This window comes from Ylistrum balloti, unplaced genomic scaffold (assembly GCF_031769215.1).
Source record: "Ylistrum balloti isolate Yb309-2 unplaced genomic scaffold, AGI_CSIRO_Ybal_v1 Utg371196, whole genome shotgun sequence".
NCBI classification, from domain to species: Eukaryota; Metazoa; Mollusca; class Bivalvia; order Pectinida; family Pectinidae; genus Ylistrum; species Ylistrum balloti.
The window spans coordinates 1079546-1100603 of record NW_026782651.1 but is presented as its reverse complement, the minus strand read 5'-3'; the positions used below and the strand labels follow the sequence as shown (position 1 = coordinate 1100603).

At 35.6% G+C, this 21058-nt stretch overlaps 1 protein-coding gene across 1 annotated transcript in view; it reads right to left on the bottom strand.

Moving 5' to 3' along the window:
- Positions 1–7812: 7812 nt before the first annotated feature.
- Positions 7813–21058, bottom strand: part of LOC132561354 (phosphatase and actin regulator 1-like) — a 66371-nt gene continuing 53125 nt past the window's right edge. The window contains exons 9-13 of the mRNA XM_060226080.1: positions 15315–15370; positions 11724–11785; positions 10567–10704; positions 9001–9077; positions 7813–8528 (exon numbers count right to left, since the gene is read on the bottom strand). Of these exons, the coding sequence (XP_060082063.1) occupies positions 8513–8528; positions 9001–9077; positions 10567–10704; positions 11724–11785; positions 15315–15370 (349 nt within the window). The 3' untranslated portion in view covers positions 7813–8512. The remainder of the gene's footprint in view (positions 8529–9000; positions 9078–10566; positions 10705–11723; positions 11786–15314; positions 15371–21058) is intronic.

Here is a 21058-nt window from a genome sequence, read left to right as displayed (position 1 = left end):
AAGAAAGCTTTTGTTATTCTTATGTGCCTGTGGAAAGTTTTGACATTAAGATCTCCCGCCACAGTTTTCTACCGATCTCTTTCAAACAGGAGAGGCTTATCATCTTGACATGAAGTTGTGCTTTCCTGACTGACCGTTTTATTCAACAGTATTTGGAAGAGATAGTGCCTCTTGTTGTTTTCATAATATAACTCTGTCCAGGATTAGTGTAGTTGATTGTTACTTCATGTCCAATTAAATACCGAGGCCATACATTGACATATCGGGCATGGGAAATGTAGGAAAGCCAGAGTTCTTGGAGAAAATCCACCACCCTGCAGTTAGTACTTGGCGACTGCCCCACAGAGACCCTGAACGTGCTACCCAGAGGTAAAGGGATAATGATAAAGACAATTAGATGTCCTAACCACTCAGCCACTGTGGCCACTTCTTGACCAGAGATCACTTCTCTCAGTCTTCGATAGATTTCAGACTTTGTAGGCTTAATTACAAGGACACAAAGTTGTGTTTTCCTGATTTGACTGTAGTTGGAAGAGTTACTACCCCTTGTTGTTGTCATAATGTTAATCTTGTCTGGAGATCTCCTTCTAAGCCGAGTTTTCAGTTTGAATCAACAGATTTAGCTGACCTGACCTGAAGGGCCGAGTGTGATAATGGCATACTGCAGCAGAAGTCACATCAGTCATCTTTTCCTACAAGTCACTACTAGTCATGAATGACCGAGTAGACTTTAACCAAATTTGATCAGAGTATCCTTTGTGAAATGGGACATAATTTTGTATAAAATGGTGGGTCTTGGACCCCTAGGGCTTGAGGGACAAGCAAATTTAGGGAATGCCTTAAAATCCTTTATCAACTGGAGGAGGAATTTGTCCATATTTGGTGTAAAGCCATTCTTAGTCGGCATTCTTACAAATTTTTTTTTGAAGTATTTGCTCTTTTTTTTTTTAACCCTATTTGGCCCTGTCCCTCCTGCTCAATTTGTGGGAGACCCACTGTTTGTACATAGATATTTGTGTTAATGTTTTCAATGGAAGTCTAGGCATAGAGTGATTAGGTCCAATGGGGAAATATGTTTAAACCTGTAAAATTCCTTTTCCTATACATTTGGTCAAATAAAGCCAGCGAAGCGATACAGGCCCTGTGGACCACTTGTTTATAAATCATTTATAATCATACAAAACCTCATTCTGGAATTGGACAGTTATTAAGTAATTATATCTTAGTTTAGTGTGACAAACATTTTTTTATACAATAAGAGAGCAAGTAATAAAGGTAATGTAATGATTCTGTTTTTTATTACAAAAAGTGTAGCAGTCGCAACTCTTCTGAGAATTTGAAAAAAATTACGTATTAAGTTTTTTTTGATGATTTTTTGAAAAATTTCTTGTTTTTTCTGAATAATCAACAATTTCAGTTATTTTCGCGGCAACCTTTTTAAAAATAAATTTTGTCTTTCATTGCAATGAAAGGGTGTGATACTTGGACATAAAGTTTTTCATTTGATTCAACAAACTTTCAACTGCATAGCAATCAAAAAATGAAGATGTTCCAAAAGTGCAGTACATCCTTTATTTGATAATCTGCTAGTTAAAATCAACCCATGACTTGCAGGGTTATACTTGAGAGAAAAACTTCAGCAACCAGAAAATGTTAAATCGTTGACCATTAACTACACTGTCAAGTCAAGAAAAGCAAATATTTCCTCTTGGGTCCTAAAAATCTGAGAAAATGGTCCACCAAATGGGAGTTAATGAATTTTAAATTTTCACTTAAGTAAAACCGTAAAGATCATCTATACATTGACCTGAATTGCATGGTATTCTCGGAAATGGTGTGTTACACAACTGTCCATTGACTTTTAAGTCAGTAATTCATTACCTAGCACCAACCATGTACATGTACACAATTTCAACCCTTTAGTTACAAAAATCAGTAACGTCTAGCAACTTTAGAATAATGCCAAACCATACAACAGTAAAAGATGATCTACTTGAAAATACCAGTAACCTTGCTAGGATGGAGTTACATACCTGTTACGATAATATCAACATATATATATACCCAAAGATGCTTCAGACACAATTTTTAATAATCCCGTTGTTCCTGCTGGAAAAGTAGAATTTTACAGAATTCACTCAATTTCCTCTATTGGGTGCTGTCCCTCCAGCACTGGTGGCTATGACCAATTGTTTATTGGTCAATAAACCAATAACTCCCCTTCAACCAAGAATGCTTAAGACCATTTTTTTGAAAAATCAAATCATTCAATCAAACAGGAGAAGTATTTTACAGAATTTGCTCCATTTTCCTTACAGGGCCCTGCCCCTGAGGGGATGAGACCCAATATGTATGCTTACTCAACACTGAATTGAATTAGGCCTTTGTTCTCAACAGAGGAGATGATCCACTATGAAGGCAATGCAGTTGATTGTCAAATGCCATCATTTTCAATACTTCAGTAACAAAATAGGTAAAAAAAACCCAGACGACAATGAATATATTTACATGCTTTATTCAGAGTTTAACTTTTAACAGTAGAAAATGCATTTTTGATGTACTTAGGTACATGTAAAATACATGTGTAGCTCTTCACTGTACGACCTACAGCCAATCTTGTACAACAAGCAGACCAATTATCAAGCTTCAGTTAAGCCTTAGCAGGTCTTAGTTAGTTAGGAAACGGTTAATTGGTTCAATGATAAAGAGAGGTATTGAGCACAGTGAGGAGTCACACATGTATACTACACGAGTACATCTATGAATGGTTAAAGCTACCATTGTAGCAATGACTTGTCCCTGGTGTAGAACAGTCGCCTGTCTCACTCTCTAACACTCACTCATGTCTCGCCCACCACAAACCCTACAATATATAAGTACTGACAACGTGAAACAAAATAGTACATTCTGTATAACAAAATATCCCAGTACTTTTCCCTAGATATCACTTGTTATTGACAATCTTACTACTGAAAACTAAAGCAATTGTTTGTACTGGCTGATTAGAAAAACATTACAGATCATGTATGCTGCAAATCACCATGTTCTAAGGTCATTTAAAATCCCATAATTGAAGATTTCAATAAAATGCTTGAATTATTGAAAACTTCTGCTAATTTTTCCATAACGCTTTCCAACTGAAATAAAAACACCTCAGTATTGGAATTTCCTGAAAGTTCACAGAATCCTAATAGTAACATGGAGTCACCTGGTACACCAAAAAACCACATGATATACAGTATACTGATAGTCTATAGTAACGAAAATAATGGAATGAACAATTTTGGCAAAAAAGTCATCAAATATTTACTGGAAAACACTGGTCCACTAAGAAAGAATACACAAGTAATGATAGAATATGTATGCAAATTTACAGAAAAGCTAAATGATTGGTAAGGGAGATAATACAGCTAGATATCTAAATCCAGCTCCAGTATAGCCTAACAGAACGCAAAACCATAAACCAAGATGGTATAATTCAGAGTGTCGGAGTGCTTATGTTACAACAAGTGCCAGGGGCCAACACACAAACTGTAACTCCTAGTTGTGAGTGTAATACAATGATATCGGTATCATGAATAACTGCTAAAAAGCAATATATTTGTGTTAAGTATCAGATCAATACACCTGCTCAGACTTTTTTTTTATATTATTTCCAGACACTTGAAATGGTCCAAGCAGTGTAACAATAATGCAGGTCACCTATATCAAGGCAATCATTAGTTGTTTCATATCAATATTACGTTCAAAGACAAATGATATGCTACAAATATTTTTTTTTTCTTTCCTTGCAATAGGAAACTTTTTTTTTAACATAGAAGAAGGTGAAATAAGTTTTCTTAAGTAAGAATGAGAGAGAATTAATTTTACTTTCTCTCTATACTAACATCAGATTTAAAAATAAATATACATTGTCAATTTGTATGTTTGTAAAATATGTATCAGGGAAAAATTCAAGCATATTTATACTTCACACATTCTTTACATTCCTGCATTCAGCACATTCTACACTGGTAGCAAATTTCATTGCAAAGAAAGCCAAATTTAAAATCATCTTTTTCCTCATCATACAAAAGATAGATAAACATATTTATGCTTTAAAAATTATGTTTGTAATTTTACAAATTCAGCATTTTTATATATATATATATATATATATATTTATATGTGTGTGAGTGTGGTGTATATATACACTTGTTATAAAAATTAAATAACACATCATTGACGTTAGCAAAAATACACACAACATGTTACAACAGTTAAAATTACAATCATACATCCCAAACATTCACACATCTTTCTCACAGTCACATAGTGTGTGTGTTCCTCTGTTTAGCTTCAGAGAGAAATATATTAATCCTCTCTGTCTTGTATTAGAGCAACAAAATCAAGCTGTGAACCTGACTTGTTACTAGTTTTAAAATCATACTTAATCCAATGAGCATAAAGGTTAGCTATTCAACCCTGAAGGACATGTAACAACAGATTTCATTGGCTACACAGCTGCAGACTTCATCATCTTGTGGTAGTTATGTGCCTTTTTTGAGTGCACTACTTAGTGAAGAAACAAAGCCCTGTATATCAACAGAAACTGGGCAGTAATACTAGTACAGATGTCAACATCATTTCCATTCAATACTTCTCATATTTATCAGTGTTTTCTAACATATCAGAGGATTTTTAGATTATGGAAAACTCTCCATTTTCTTTTCATTTAAAATCATATTTAGTATAATGCCCGTATCTGTTTTTGACATGATTCTGTCTTTCATTCTTACCAAACGACTTTTGCTGTGTTAGTGTCTTTCTAAATTTCAGGAACAACCATCAAAGATAAAACATTTTGAAAAAAACCCAACATGTTTTCAATTGTTAAAAAATAAAACTGAAAAAGAAAAAAAAATTATGATGAAATACATGTACTGTAAATGGCCTTTTTCCGAATACACATACTGAAACCATTGTTGAGACACGTACATGTACCGATACTACTGTTTAGACACGTACATGTACCGATACTACTGTTTAAATGTTGTGATACATATATCAATTCTAATGTTTAGGCCTTGTGGATCCATACCGACTAAAGCTTTCTTTCTCTCCTCAAAATATATCCACACATAACAGCTATCTTTTAAGTACCAATAATTAAGAAAAGAAATCTGGAGGTACTTTTAATGAAAAGTTTATCACTGAATGTAAAAACTCTTCCCTTATCCACTGCTCCAAAACCACTTCAGACTGAATGTCACACTGACAAGTAGTTAAGTCTCCATTCTTGTTCAGAGAATTTCATCGGAGCGATTTTCAAATGATACTTGCAAGATCCTGATAAATTATTACATCTCAGGAAAAGCATTTTTTAAAAACATTAGGACAGAATCTTTGTATTACATGTACGTTTAATCGGTTACTACTTAATAATTTGGTAATTTGCATATAGTGACAAATAGTCACACAGGTAAACAAAATCTTTGACAATAAAAACATTCTCCAGCCACTCTCACTTAAACCTGCATTTCACTCTGACTGGAGGTGATACTAAATTTCCCTACATGGATCAGCTGACTAAGAATTGGTATAGATAGATTTGGTTGAACATTATAACACTAAAATACTTTCATTCACTTACATAAAATCAGTCTTTTTCTACAAAAGGAAGTAAAATTCTTTGGTCAAAAACTAACTGAAATTAATTTGATATATTAACAAAATGTTCACCCTCCTGGAGTTAGGGATCTAAACTTGTTGGTGTGAATGACTGTTTCTCTTACTCTGCTGGCCTTCTTATGCTTGGCATTGCTTTACTGTAATATTCTGGGGTAACTGACAAGGGTAAGAGAAAAAGATGTTCTGTTTTCTATCTGAGCTGAATTCCACAATCTGAATTAAAGGTTTTAATTTTACAATACTAAGCTGTATGAGATTTACCTGTCTCCAGAATAGGATATACCATTTAAGGGTTATCATATCTACTATATCCAGCAAATGGTAAAAGTCAGCAATTTTGTCAAGACCAAACGAATCAATATTTATCATATATTTACCTACTAGGACACCTGTAGGGCTAACATTGTATCAGATCTGACTGTACAGCTAGGACACCTGTAGGGCTAACATTGTATCAGATCTGAATGTACAGCTAGGACACCTGTAGGGCTAACACTGTATCAAATCTGACGGTACAGCTAGGACACCTGTAGGGCTAACATTGTATCAGATCTGACTGTACAGCTAGGACACCTGTAGGGCTAACATTGTATCAGATCTGACAGTACAGCTAGGACACCTGTAGGGCTAACATTGTATCAGATCTGACTGTACAGCTAGGACACCTGTAGGGCTAACATTGTATCAGATCTGACGGTACAGCTAGGACACCTGTAGGGCTAACATTGTATCAGATCTGACGGTACAGCTAGGACACCTGTAGGGCTACAACTGAGAAATGAAGGGCTTGTAGTTGTATGATAAATATCATTCTTATTGTAAACATTATTAAAATTTTGACAGAGTTAATGTACACCTCTATATTACAGAGATAATGTACACCTCTATATTACAGAGATAATGTACACCTCTATATTACAGAGATAATGTACACCTGTATATTACAGAGATAATGTACACCTCTATATTACAGAGATAATGTACACCTCTATATTACAGAGATAATGTACACCTGTATATTACAGAGATAATGTACACCTCTATATCTATATTACAGAGATAATGTACACCTCTATATTACAATAAGTGTACACCTCTATATTACAGAGATAATGTACACCTCTATATTACAGAGATAATGTACACCTCTATATTACAGAGATAATGTACACCTCTATATTACAGAGATAATGTACACCTCTATATTACAGAGATAATGTACACCTCTATATTACAGAGATAATGTACACCTCTATATTACAGAGATAATGTACACCTCTATATTACAGATAGTGTACACCTGTATATTACAGAGATAATGTACACCTGTATATTACAGAGATAATGTACACCTCTATATTACAGAGATAATGTACACCTCTATATTACACTAAGTGTACACCACTATATGACAGAGATAATGTACACCTCTATATTACAGAGATAATGTACACCTCTATATTACAGAGATAATGATAATGTACACCTCTATATTACAGAGATAATGTACACCTCTATATTACACACCTCTATATTACAGAGATAATGTACACCTCTATATTACAGAGATAATGTACACCTCTATATTACAGAGATAATGTACACCTCTATATTACAGAGATAATGTACACCTGTATATTACAGAGATAATGTACACCTCTATATTACAGAGATAATGTACACCTCTATATTACAGAGATAATGTACACCTCTATATTACAATAAGTGTACACCTGTATATTACAGAGATAATGTACACCTGTATATTACAGAGATAATGTACACCTCTATATTACAGAGATAATGTACACCTCTATATTACAGAGATAATGTACACCTCTATATTACAGAGATAATGTACACCTCTATATTACAGTATGTACACCTCTATATTACAGAGATAATGTACACCTCTATATTACAGAGATATTACACCTCTATATTACAGATAATGTACACCTCTATATTACAGAGATATATTACAGAGATAATGTACACCTCTATATTACAGAGATAATGTACACCTCTATATTACAGAGATAATGTACACCTCTATATTACAGAGATAATGTACACCTCTATATTACAGAGATAATGTACACCTCTATATTACAATAAGTGTACACCTCTATATTACAGAGATAATGTACACCTCTATATTACAGAGATAATGTACACCTCTATATTACAGAGATAATGTACACCTCTATATTACAGAGATAATGTACACCTGTATATTACAGAGATAATGTACACCTCTATATTACAGAGATAATGTACACCTCTATATTACAGAGATAACGTACACCTCTATATTACAATCAGTGTACACCTCTATATTATATGTGTCAACCTTTAATGGTAAATCTCCAGAACACTACCTTACAAGGAACAATCAAACATCATTAGTGTGCATATCTTGGATTCCCAAAACAAAATCAACAAAATACCAATAATGATCACCACAAAAATAATATAACTGTTTTACTTAGATGTGGTATTCAAGCGCCATCATTACACACATCATCTCACATTCATTCATTCATATCTCTGCAATAAGCTTGCTTGCATCTTGTGGAGTTTTCCAGTTCTCCACTGGAGGCACCAGAACATATCAAATGTCAGCATCAATAAAAATAAAGTCTTATTTGTGTAATGGTATGTTTCAAGTCCCTGATAATCTGCAACATTCCAGTTTCACTGGGAAGCTCAGCCAATCAGAACACAGCATTTGATCAACACAGCCAATCAGATGGCTGTGATTTCTGTCCCGATCTGCTGTTGACTCTCTGCAGGCCTATATCACATAGGTGTTTGTTAAGCAAATAATGTAGATTTGTTCTCAAGGCCTGTGAAACCTGTGATGAAAAAATTTGAACATATTCATTAATTATACATCATGATTATTCATTCTTATAACTTCCCACTTCACACGGTCTTACCTGATCCTATACTTATCAAAATACTTATTAATTAATTGATTTTACTTTGCTCACATTTGCTTTTAAACTTTTTAAATTCAGAATTTCGCCTAAGAAATGGCAATAACAACCTTAAACAGGTCTTAGCCATGCGATAACAAACTATCACTGTCAAAATTCAAGATGGCCAATGATCAGCCATATTGTTTTTTCCAATCAATCCCGAAATAAACTGTGCTCAACTAAAAGAGAAGCCTATATATAAATTCTGTGAATGATCCATTCAGTCCTTCTCCAGAAACAATGATATTGTTTAAGGCAGATTGACAACTGATGAAGAACTGTCTGAAAATCCATCACCTGATGATGTTGGGATAAAAAGCCATATTGATTTTGGTATTCAACTCACCTGGTTAAATGTCGACTGTCTTCATGGACAGCCATTTCTTTACTTTTGAATTCATTCAACTCTTTTCTTATTGCAGCCTGAAAATCAAAATCATAACTAAATTAAATAATCAGGCACCAAGCAGGATAAATTTTCTGATAAGTATAATCATGTAGAGGGAGAGAGTCAGTAGATGATAGAGAAATTTAGGTAGCTAGAACAAAGAATCCTGATGACTACAATGGAATGTTAATGGTGATGGAACACACTACCCACCATACACTCTACTCAGTAGTTGTAAATTCTACAGGATGCAATAACCTCTAAAACAAAGGTCAAAATCCTCCTCCAACACATTCAATATTGAAGATAAACCATCCTAGCCAATAGAACTATTTCAAATATTGTCTCTTACTCGGACTTGGAGACCTAATCAGATGAACGGAAGGGTTGTCTGACCACATATAGAAGATTCTTAAGTGATAGTGACTTTAACCCATCAGTGGCCTTGACCTAACAACCTTGAAACTCAAACTTGTTTAGTATCTTGTGGTCATTTGTAAACATGTGATATTTGATCAAAATCCTTTCAAAAAAGCTGCTTAAATGCTGACAATTTTTTAACTAATAGTAAAAGTGACCTTGATTCAACAAACTGAAACTCCAATTTGTTCAAGATATTATGATAATTTGTAAGTGTGTGAGGTTTGATCAAAATCCTGAAAGGCCCCCTCTGGGATTTAAAACACAGACACTGGATGAAAGGGAAATTTTAGTAACCTTTGGGGACTAAAACAAAGACAATGGATGGAGGGACAACAATGGTCGCCTCTGGGGACTAAAACACAGACAATGGATGGAGGGACAACAACGGTCCCCTCTGGGGACTAAAACACAGACAATGGATGGAGGGACAACAATGGCCCCCTCTGGGAACTAAAACACAGACAATGGATGGAAGGACAACAATGGTCCCCTCTGGGAACTAAAACACAGACAATGGATGGAGGGACAACAATGGTCCCCTCTGGGAACTAAAACACAGACAATGGATGGTGGGACAACAATGGTCCCCTCTGGGGACTAAAACACAGACAATGGATGGAGGGACAATAATGGTCCCCTCTGGGGACTACAACACAGACAATGGATGGAGGGACAACAATGGCCCCCTCTGGGAACTAAAACACAGACAATGGATGGAGGGACAACAATGGTCCCCTCTGGGAACTAAAACACAGACAATGGATGGAGGGACAACAATGGTCGCCTCTGGGGACTAAAACACAGACAATGGATGGAGGGACAACAATGGTCCCCTCTGGGAACTAAAACACAGACAATGGATGGAAGGACAACAATGTCTCCTCTGGGAACTAAAACACAGACAATGGATGGAGGGACAACAATGGTCACATGGTTTTTTTGACCAGGTAAGTTAATATGACAAGGGGGTCAACATCTTCATATTCAAAGTCAAGTGTGGGGTTATTACAGAACAATGAAATTACCATGCATGAACTTAATTGCCTTGTAAATATGGTCATAAAATCTATGACCTTGAAATAGCTTCATAGTTGACCTTACCTTATCTTTAGGAGTGAGGCGTGTCCAAGGCTTGTCGCCGCGACGGTCATACTCATTGGCGTCTGTCCACTCCACATAGTCACTAAATTTGATAATTTTCTTCTCCTTCAGCTCGTCTATAGTAGGTCTGAAGCTGAGCTATATAAAGGAAAGAAACAGTAGTGACTGAGAAAGGTATTTTAGTGTTGTATTGTATCTCTATAAAGTATTCTACAACCCACCATAGAAATAGTTGTATATCCCTACAACCCACCATAAAAATAGTTGTATATCTACAACCCACCATAGAAATAGTTGTATATCAACAACCTACCATAGAAATAGTTGTATATCCCTACAACCCACCATAGAAATAGTTGTATATCCCTACAACCCACCATAGAAATAGTTGTATATCTACAACCCACCATAGAAATAGTTGTATATCTCTACAACCCACCATAGAAATAATTGTATATCAACAACCCACCATAGAAATAGTTGTATATCCCTACAACCAACCATAGAAATAGTTGTATATCCCTACAACCCACCATAGAAATAGTTGTATATCTCTATAACCCACCATAGAAATAGTTGTATATCTCTACAACCCACCATAAAAATAGTTGTATATCCCTACAACCAACCATAGAAATAGTTGTATATCCCTACAACCCACCATAGAAATAGTTGTATATCCCTATAACCCACCATAGAAATAGTTTTATATCCCTACAACCCACCATAGAAATAGTTTTATATCTCTATGACCCACCATAGAAATAGTAGTATATTTCTACAACCCACCATAGAAATAGTTGTATATCTCTACAACCAACCATAGAAATAGTTGTATATTCCTACAACCTACCATAGAAATAGTTTTATATCTCTATGACCCACCATAGAAATAGTTGTATATCTCTACAACCAACCATAGAAATAGTTGTATATAACAAGACTTATCTGTAAATAGTCCAAATAGTCATATAGAAAATAAGTGTATTAGTTTTTGAAAAGTTCTTTGATTAGAAAGAAAAACGACACTTTAACAAACACCTTAATAATATGAAAAAAAAAATTAGAACTGTTGATATCAAACTTTACCGGAGCTGAAGTAACAAATGAGGTCTGTTTAAACACATTTGTATTGATAAACATAAAAACATGCTTACTTTTCTGATCAGATATTTCTTTTTCTCTTCCTTTTCCCGGATAGCATCATCTGAGGACTGGTCTATCAAATAAAATGTGATATAAGTTTTTAGTTGTTCTAGACTATTAACACACTCTGTAAGTATTCTGTGAGACAGAGTTAATCGGTTCCTAAAATTCTTCACTGATTTCTCAATCAATTGCTTCTCTGTTTTATCTCTGATTGTCATAGATCTGAACATAATCTTCATCTCTTCTCCCCAAAACAACACATTCCTCAATGTGACACAGATCTAACACACATTTCTTAAATTCTTGTTTCTGACGTGCCTTAATATCTCCTCACATGATAGTCTAATGGCTGTGTAATCTGTGTTCACTCTCGTTGTAAAACCACCATGGTTATTTCTGTTCTAGTGAACAAGGAGGGGCTAATTAGTTGAGCTATTGTTCTACAGGCTGACAGTGACAGTAAATACATATTCATTAACCAGCTAACATCCAACACATCTGTGACACACAGTTGGCCCAGTTACCAAGGCAACCTAATGGTGAAATCAGCTGACTGAATTATAAATGAATAGAATTAGTCATCAGTTGACCCAGTGTTGGACTACCTGTGTAAGAGCGATGTTGTTCATTATCCTGAGTGTGTAATCAATATTTATTGATCTAGAACTATCCCCAACACTATAACAACACAACTTTGAAGATAATCACAGAAGTATTGTAAATTAATTGTTCAGCATTTTAGTAGGAATACCATGGCCTCTCAAACCTCATTTTGCGTGTGAAACCTTTTTGTGAGTATAATATAGATAAAATGACCCAGTAATGATTTCCTTTATATCTATTATAAATAAATAAAACCATAGATAGTTTTCTGGTAACAGTTAATTGTATTAATGTTTTGATTAAAAACATTTATAAAACTTTCAATAGGAGGTGCTTTTGGAGTTGGGTATTACAATATAAAACCTGATGTAACCACACAATCAATACCAGTCCATAATGACAAAGTTTAGTAACGTCACAGAAACTGAGTGGCCCGTTGTCACATCTTTTGTTCAAATCAATAAAATCTACAGTTATTTAATTTACCTAGCTCTGCTATTGAATCAAATGGTTAATCCATCTTATTACCATTATGGTAACACACACAACACACCAAAAACTTACAGCACACACTGTGCCTACATTGTCCACAAACATACATGATACAGTACCTAGCACACAAAAGTCTCATTAGATCACATACTTTGTCACAGTTTGGTAAAAACGGTTTATTAATATTACAAATTGAAAATTAAATGAAAAATTTGAGAAGTTATGACTAAATAGTGAGCATAGGTGTCAAATATTGATCAGTGAATATAACAATCAATTTTGACAGTCACTGAAATACAACCATGTGTTAATAAGTCTCCCTAGAGTATAGTTTCACATGTGAGAGTGGTGAGTGATGAGTCCCTGCAACAACAAAAGGCCAAGAGGGCCTGAATCGCTCACCTGGATATCTAAGTCAAAAATGCAAAACTTTTCTTTAGAAGGAAAATATTTTGGGGTTTAGGGTCTGAACTGTCTCTCTAGTAAAGGGTTTGGGGTCTGAACTGTCTCTCTGGTAAAGCATTGGTGGTCTGAACTGTCTCTCTGGTAAAGCATTGGTGGTCTAAACTGTCTCTCTGGTAAAGGGTTTGGGGTCTGAACAGTCTCTCTGATAAAGGATTTGGAGTCTGAACAGTCTCTCTGGTAAAGAGTTTGGGGTCTGAACTGTCTCTCTGGTAAAGGGTTGGAGGTCTGAACTGTCTCTCTGGTAAAGGGTTTAGGGTCTGAATTGTCTCTCTGGTTAAGGGTTTGGGGGTCTGAACAATCTCTCTGGTAAAGGGTTTGGGGTCTGAATTGTCTCTCTGGTAAAGGGTTGGAGGTCTGAACTGTCTCTCTGATAAAGGGTTTAGGGTCTGAACAGTCTCTCTGGTTAAGGGTTTGGGGGTCTGAACAGTCTCTCTGGTAAAGGGTTTAGGGTCTGAATTGTCTCTCTGGTTAAGGATTGGGGGTCTAAACTGTCTCTTTGGTAAAGGATTGGGGGTCTAAACTGTCTCTCTGGTAAAGTGTTGGGGGTCTGAACTGTCTCTCTGGTAAAGTGCTGGGGGTCTGAATTGTCTCTCTGGTAAAGGATTGGGGGTCTAAACAGTCTCTCTGGTAAAGGGTTTGGGGTCTGAATTGTCTCTCTGGTAAAGGATTGGGGGTCTGAACAGTCTCTCTGGTAAAGGATTGGGGGTCTGAACAGTCTCTCTGGTAAAGGATTGGGGGTCTAAACTGTCTCTTTGGTAAAGGATTGGGGGTCTAAACTGTCTCTTTGGTTAAGGGTTGGGGGGGGGGTCTGAACAGTCTCTCTGGTAAAGGATTTGAAGTCTGAACAGTCTCTTTGGTAAAGGATTTGGAGTCTGAACAGTCTCTCTGGTAAAGGATTGGGGGTCTAAACTGTCTCTTTGGTAAAGGGTTGGGGGGTCTGAACTGTCTCTCTTGAAAAGGGTTTGGGGTCTTAACTGTCTCCTGGTAAAGTTTTGGGTTCTGAACTGTCTCTGGTAAATGGTTTGTGGTCTGAACTGTCTCTCTGGTAAAGGGTTGGGGGTCTGAACTGTCTCTCTGGTAAAGTGTTGGGGGTCTGAACTGTCTCTCTGGTAAAGGGTTGGGGGTCTGAACTGTCTCTCTGGTATAAGGTTGGTGGTCTAAACTGTCTCTCTGGTAAAGTGTCGGGGGTCTGAACTGTCTCTCTGGTATAAGGTTGGTGGTCTAAACTGTCTCTCTGGTAAAGTGTTGGGGGTCTGAACTGTCTCTCTGGTATAAGGTTGGTGGTCTAAACTGTCTCTCTGGTAAAGTGTTGGGGGTCTGAACTGTCTCTCTGGTAAAGTGTCGGGGGTCTGAACTGTCTCTCTGGTATAAGGTTGGTGGTCTAAACTGTCTCTCTGGTAAAGTGTTGGGGGTCTGAACAGTCTCTCTGGTAAAGCGTTAGGGGTCTGAAATGTCTCTCTGGTATAGGGTTGGTGGTCTGAACTGTCTCTCTGGTAAAGTGTTGGGGGTTTGAACTGTCTCTCTGGTAAAGGGTTTGGGGTCAAAACTGTCTCTCTGGTAAAGGGTTGGGGGTCTGAACTGTCCCTGATATAGGGTTGGGTTCTGAACTGTCACCATGGTTATAGACCAGTACATTCATATCTATAAAATATTGAATGGCCATAACCTTTAAATTTTGATAAAGTTCCATCCAGCAGCTCAAAAAAAGTCATTCAAGTTGTGATTCAAGGATGAAAGTGTGGGCTTGACTCTTGGCAAAATCCTAGTAGTACACCTGAACATGTTATGATCTCTTTATAGCCTTCCATTACATAATGGTCAAAACATAGAGTCTTCAACTCAACATCAGAGTGCATTGTGCGTTACATAAGGTATATGAAGTTATGAAAGATTTGAAGAAAAGGGACTTGTACCTTTGGTGTAACTTCTGTTCGTCCACATATTTACAGTACTGTTGTGTGTCAAATTCTATAATTCATCTAATTACACTCCTCATATTACTTCATCCTTCACTGTGATAATCATCAAATTTTACTTACTGTGTAAAATATTTCTTTGAAGTAGCTCATCCTGGGTAGGCCGTAAGCTCAGTCGCCTAGCAACAGAAAACAGGCAATTAATCAATTGCTTTGATGAATAATGACCATCACCACAGATCCTCTAGTTGATCTGTTTAGGGTTCAGTTCCTTACTTAAACAATACAGGAATTACTAGGACATCTGTGTAGTTGTCTACATACTTCAGCCAACCAGGTGGCCATCACCAGGACAAAGGTATGAGTGTGGTACCAACAGTATACGTAATGATCAGATACATAACATCATAACAAAATAAACCATTAATTTTCGTGGGGGAATTTATTTTCAGGGATTTCATGGTTGCTCTTAATCCACAGATTCATATGTCCGCAAACTTCTGAAATAAAAGTATGTAGATAAATTCAGCTTTATTTATCCATGAAACAGGTTTTGTTTTTGAAAAGCCACAAAAATTAAACCCCTTGAAAATATGATGATAATAACTACAGTAAAATTCCAAACATGTTGTGGGTATTAATGATACTAAGTAGAGTTGCTGGAAGCTCATCATTAACAACAATGTCTGCTAAAGTTAACAGCCTAAAATGTTTGGTAAGTTATTACAAATGTCCCTTCTGTCATACTATACACAGCACAGTATATAGGATGGGTTATACTATATACAACACAGTACATAGGGTTGGTTATACTATACACAGCACAGTATATAGGATGGGTTATACTATATACAACACAGTACATAGGGTTGGTTATACTATACACAGCACAGTATATAGGATGGGTTATACTATACACAACACAGTATATATGATGGGTCATACTATACACAACACAGTATATAGGATGGGTTATACTATACACAACACAGTATATAGGATGGGTTATACTATATACAACACAGTATATAGGATTGGTTATACTATACACAACACAGTATATAGGATGGGTTATACTATATACAACACAGTATATAGGATGGGTCATACTATACACAACACAGTATATAGGGTTGGTTATACTATACACAACACAGTATATAGGGTTGGTTATACTATACACAACACAGTATATAGGATGGGTTATACTATACACAACACAGTATATAGGATGGGTCATACTATACACAACACAGTATATAGGGTTGGTTATACTATACACAACACAGTATATAGGGTTGGTTATACTATACACAGCACAGTATATAGGATGGGTTATACTATATACAACACAGTACATAGGGTTGGTTATACTATACACAGCACAGTATATAGGATGGGTTATACTATATACAACACAGTACATAGATGGGTCATACTATACACAACACAGTATATAGGATGGGTTATACTATACACAACACAGTATATAGGATGGGTTATACTCTACACAACACAGTATATAGGATTGGTTATACTATACACAACACAGTATATAGGATGGGTTATACTATATACAACACAGTATATAGGATGGGTCATACTATACACAACACAGTATATAGGGTTGGTTATACTATACACAACACAGTATATAGGGTTGGTTATACTATACACAACACAGTATATAGGATGGGTTATACTATATATAGGATTGGTTATACACAACACAGTATATAGGATGGGTCATACTATACACAACACAGTATATAGGGTTGGTTATACTATACACAACACAGTATATAGGGTTGGTTATACTATACACAACACAGTATATAGGATGGGTTATACTATACACAACACAGTATATAGGATGGGTACTATACACAACACAGTATATAGGGTATACTATACACAACACAGTATATAGGATATACTATACACAACACAGTATATAGGATGGGTTATACTATACACAACACAGTATATAGGATGGGTTATACTATACACAACACAGTATATAGGATTGGTTATACTATACACAACACAGTACATAGGGCTGGTTATACTATACACAACACAGTATATAGGATTGGTTATACTATACACAACACAGTATATAGGATGGGTTATACTATATACAACACAGTACATAGGATGGGTTATACTATACACAACACAGTACATAGGATGGGTTATACTATACACAACACAGTACTATAGTACATAGGATGGGTTATACTGTACACAACACAGTATATAGGATGGGTCATACTATACACAACACAGTATATAGGGTGGGTTATACTATACACAACACAGTATATAGTATTGGTTATACTATACACAGCACAGTATATAGGATTGGTCATACTATATACAACACAGTATATAGGATGGGTTATACTATACACAACACAGTATATAGGGTTGGTTATACTATACACAACACAGTATATAGGATGGGTTATACTATACACAACACAGTATATAGGATGGGTTATACTATACACAACACAGTATATAGGATGGGTTATACTATACACAACACAGTATATAGGATGGGTTACTATACAACACAGTATATAGGGTTGGTTATACTATACACAACACAGTATATAGGATGGGTCATACTATACACAACACAGTATATAGGGTTGGTTATACTATACACAACACAGTATATAGGATGGGTTATACTATATACAACACAGTACATAGGATGGGTTATACTATACACAACACAGTATATAGGATGGGTCATACTATACACAACAGTGTATATAGGGTTGGTTATACTATACACAACACAGTATATAGGATGGGTTATACTATACACAATACAGTATATAGGATTGGTTATACTATACACAGCACAGTATATAGGATTGGTCATACTATATACAACACAGTATATAGGATGGGTTATACTATACACAACACAGTATATAGGATGGGTTATACTATATACAACACAGTATATAGGATTGGTTATACTATACACAACACAGTATATAGGATGGGTTATACTATATACAACACAGTACATAGGATGGGTTATACTATACACAACACAGTATATAGGATGGGTCATACTATATACAACACAGTACATAGGATGGGTTATACTATACACAACACAGTATATAGGATGGGTTATACTATATACAACACAGTACATAGGATGGGTTATACTATACACAACACAGTATATAGGATGGGTTATACTATATACAACACAGTACATAGGATGGGTTATACTATACACAACACAGTATATAGGATGGGTTATACTATATACAACACAGTACATAGGATGGGTTATACTATACACAACACAGTATATAGGATGGGTCATACTATACACAACACAGTATATAGGGTTGGTTATACTATACACAACACAGTATATAGGATGGGTCATACTATACACAACACAGTATATAGGATGGGTCATACTATACACAACACAGTATATAGGATGGGTTATACTATATACAACACAGTACATAGGATGGGTTATACTATACACAACACAGTATATAGGATGGGTCATACTATACACAACACAGTATATAGGGTTGGTTATACTATACACAACACAGTACATAGGATGGGTTATACTATACACAACACAGTATATAGGATGGGTCATACTATACACAACACAGTATATAGGGTTGGTTATACTATACACAACACAGTATATAGGATTGGTCATACTATACACAACACAGTATATAGGATGGGTTATACTATACACAACACAGTATATAGGATGGGTTATACTATATACAACACAGTATATAGGATTGGTTATACTATACACAACACAGTATATAGGATTGGTTATACTATACACAGCACAGTACATAGGATGGGTCATACTATACACAACACAGTATATAGGATTGGTTATACTATACACAGCACAGTACATAGGATGGGTCATACTATACACAGCACAGTACATAGGATGGGTTATACTATACACAGCACAGTACATAGGATGGGTCATACTATACACAGCACAGTACATAGGATGGGTTATACTATACACAGCACAGTACATAGGATGGGTCATACTATACACAACACAGTATATAGGATTGGTTATACTATACACAGCACAGTACATAGGATGGGTTATACTATATACAACACAGTACATAGGATGGGTTATACTATACACAACACAGTATATAGGATGGGTCATACTATACACAACACAGTATATAGGGTTGGTTATACTATACACAACACAGTATATAGGATGGGTTATACTATATACAACACAGTACATAGGATGGGTTATACTATACACAACACAGTACATAGGATGGGTCATACTATACACAACACAGTATATAGGGTTGGTTATACTATACACAACACAGTATATAGGATGGGTTATACTATACACAACACAGTATATAGGATTGGTTATACTATACACAGCACAGTATATAGGATTGGTCATACTATATACAACACAGTATATAGGATGGGTTATACTATACACAACACAGTATATAGGATGGGTTATACTATATACAACACAGTATATAGGATTGGTTATACTATACACAACACAGTATATAGGATGGGTTATACTATAAACAACACAGTAAATAGGATGGGTTATACTATACACAACACAGTATATAGGATGGGTTATACTATAAACAACACAGTACATAGGATGTTATACTATACACAACACAGTATATAGGATGAGTTATACTATATACAACACAGTACATAGGATGGGTTATACTATACACAACACAGTATATAGGATGGGTTATACTATATACAACACAGTACATAGGATGGGTTATACTATACACAACACAGTATATAGGATGGGTTATACTATATACAACACAGTACATAGGATGGGTTATACTATACACAACACAGTATATAGGATGGGTCATACTATACACAACACAGTATATAGGGTTGGTTATACTATACACAACACAGTATATAGGATGGGTCATACTATACACAACACAGTATATAGGATGGGTCATACTATACACAACACAGTATATAGGATGGGTTATACTATATACAACACAGTACATAGGATGGGTTATACTATACACAACACAGTATATAGGATGGGTCATACTATACACAACACAGTATATAGGGTTGGTTATACTATACACAACACAGTACATAGGATGGGTTATACTATACACAACACAGTATATAGGATGGGTCATACTATACACAACACAGTATATAGGGTTGGTTATACTATACACAACACAGTATATAGGATGGGTCATACTATACACAACACAGTATATAGGATGGGTTATACTATACACAACACAGTATATAGGATGGGTCATACTATATACAACACAGTATATAGGATTGGTTATACTATACACAACACAGTATATAGGATTGGTTATACTATACACAACACAGTATATAGGATGGGTTACTATACACAACACAGTATATAGGATGGGTTATACTATACACAACACAGTATATAGGATGGGTCATACTATACACAACACAGTATATAGGATGGGTTATACTATACACAGCACAGTACATAGGATGGGTCATACTATACACAGCACAGTACATAGGATGGATTATACTATACACAGCACAGTACATAGGATGGGTTATACTATACACAGCACAGTACATAGGATGGGTCATACTATACACAACACAGTATATAGGATTGGTTATACTATACACAGCACAGTACATAGGATGGGTCATACTATACACAGCACAGTACATAGGATGGGTTATACTATACACAACACAGTATATAGGATGGGTCATACTATACACAACACAGTATATAGGATTGGTTATACTAT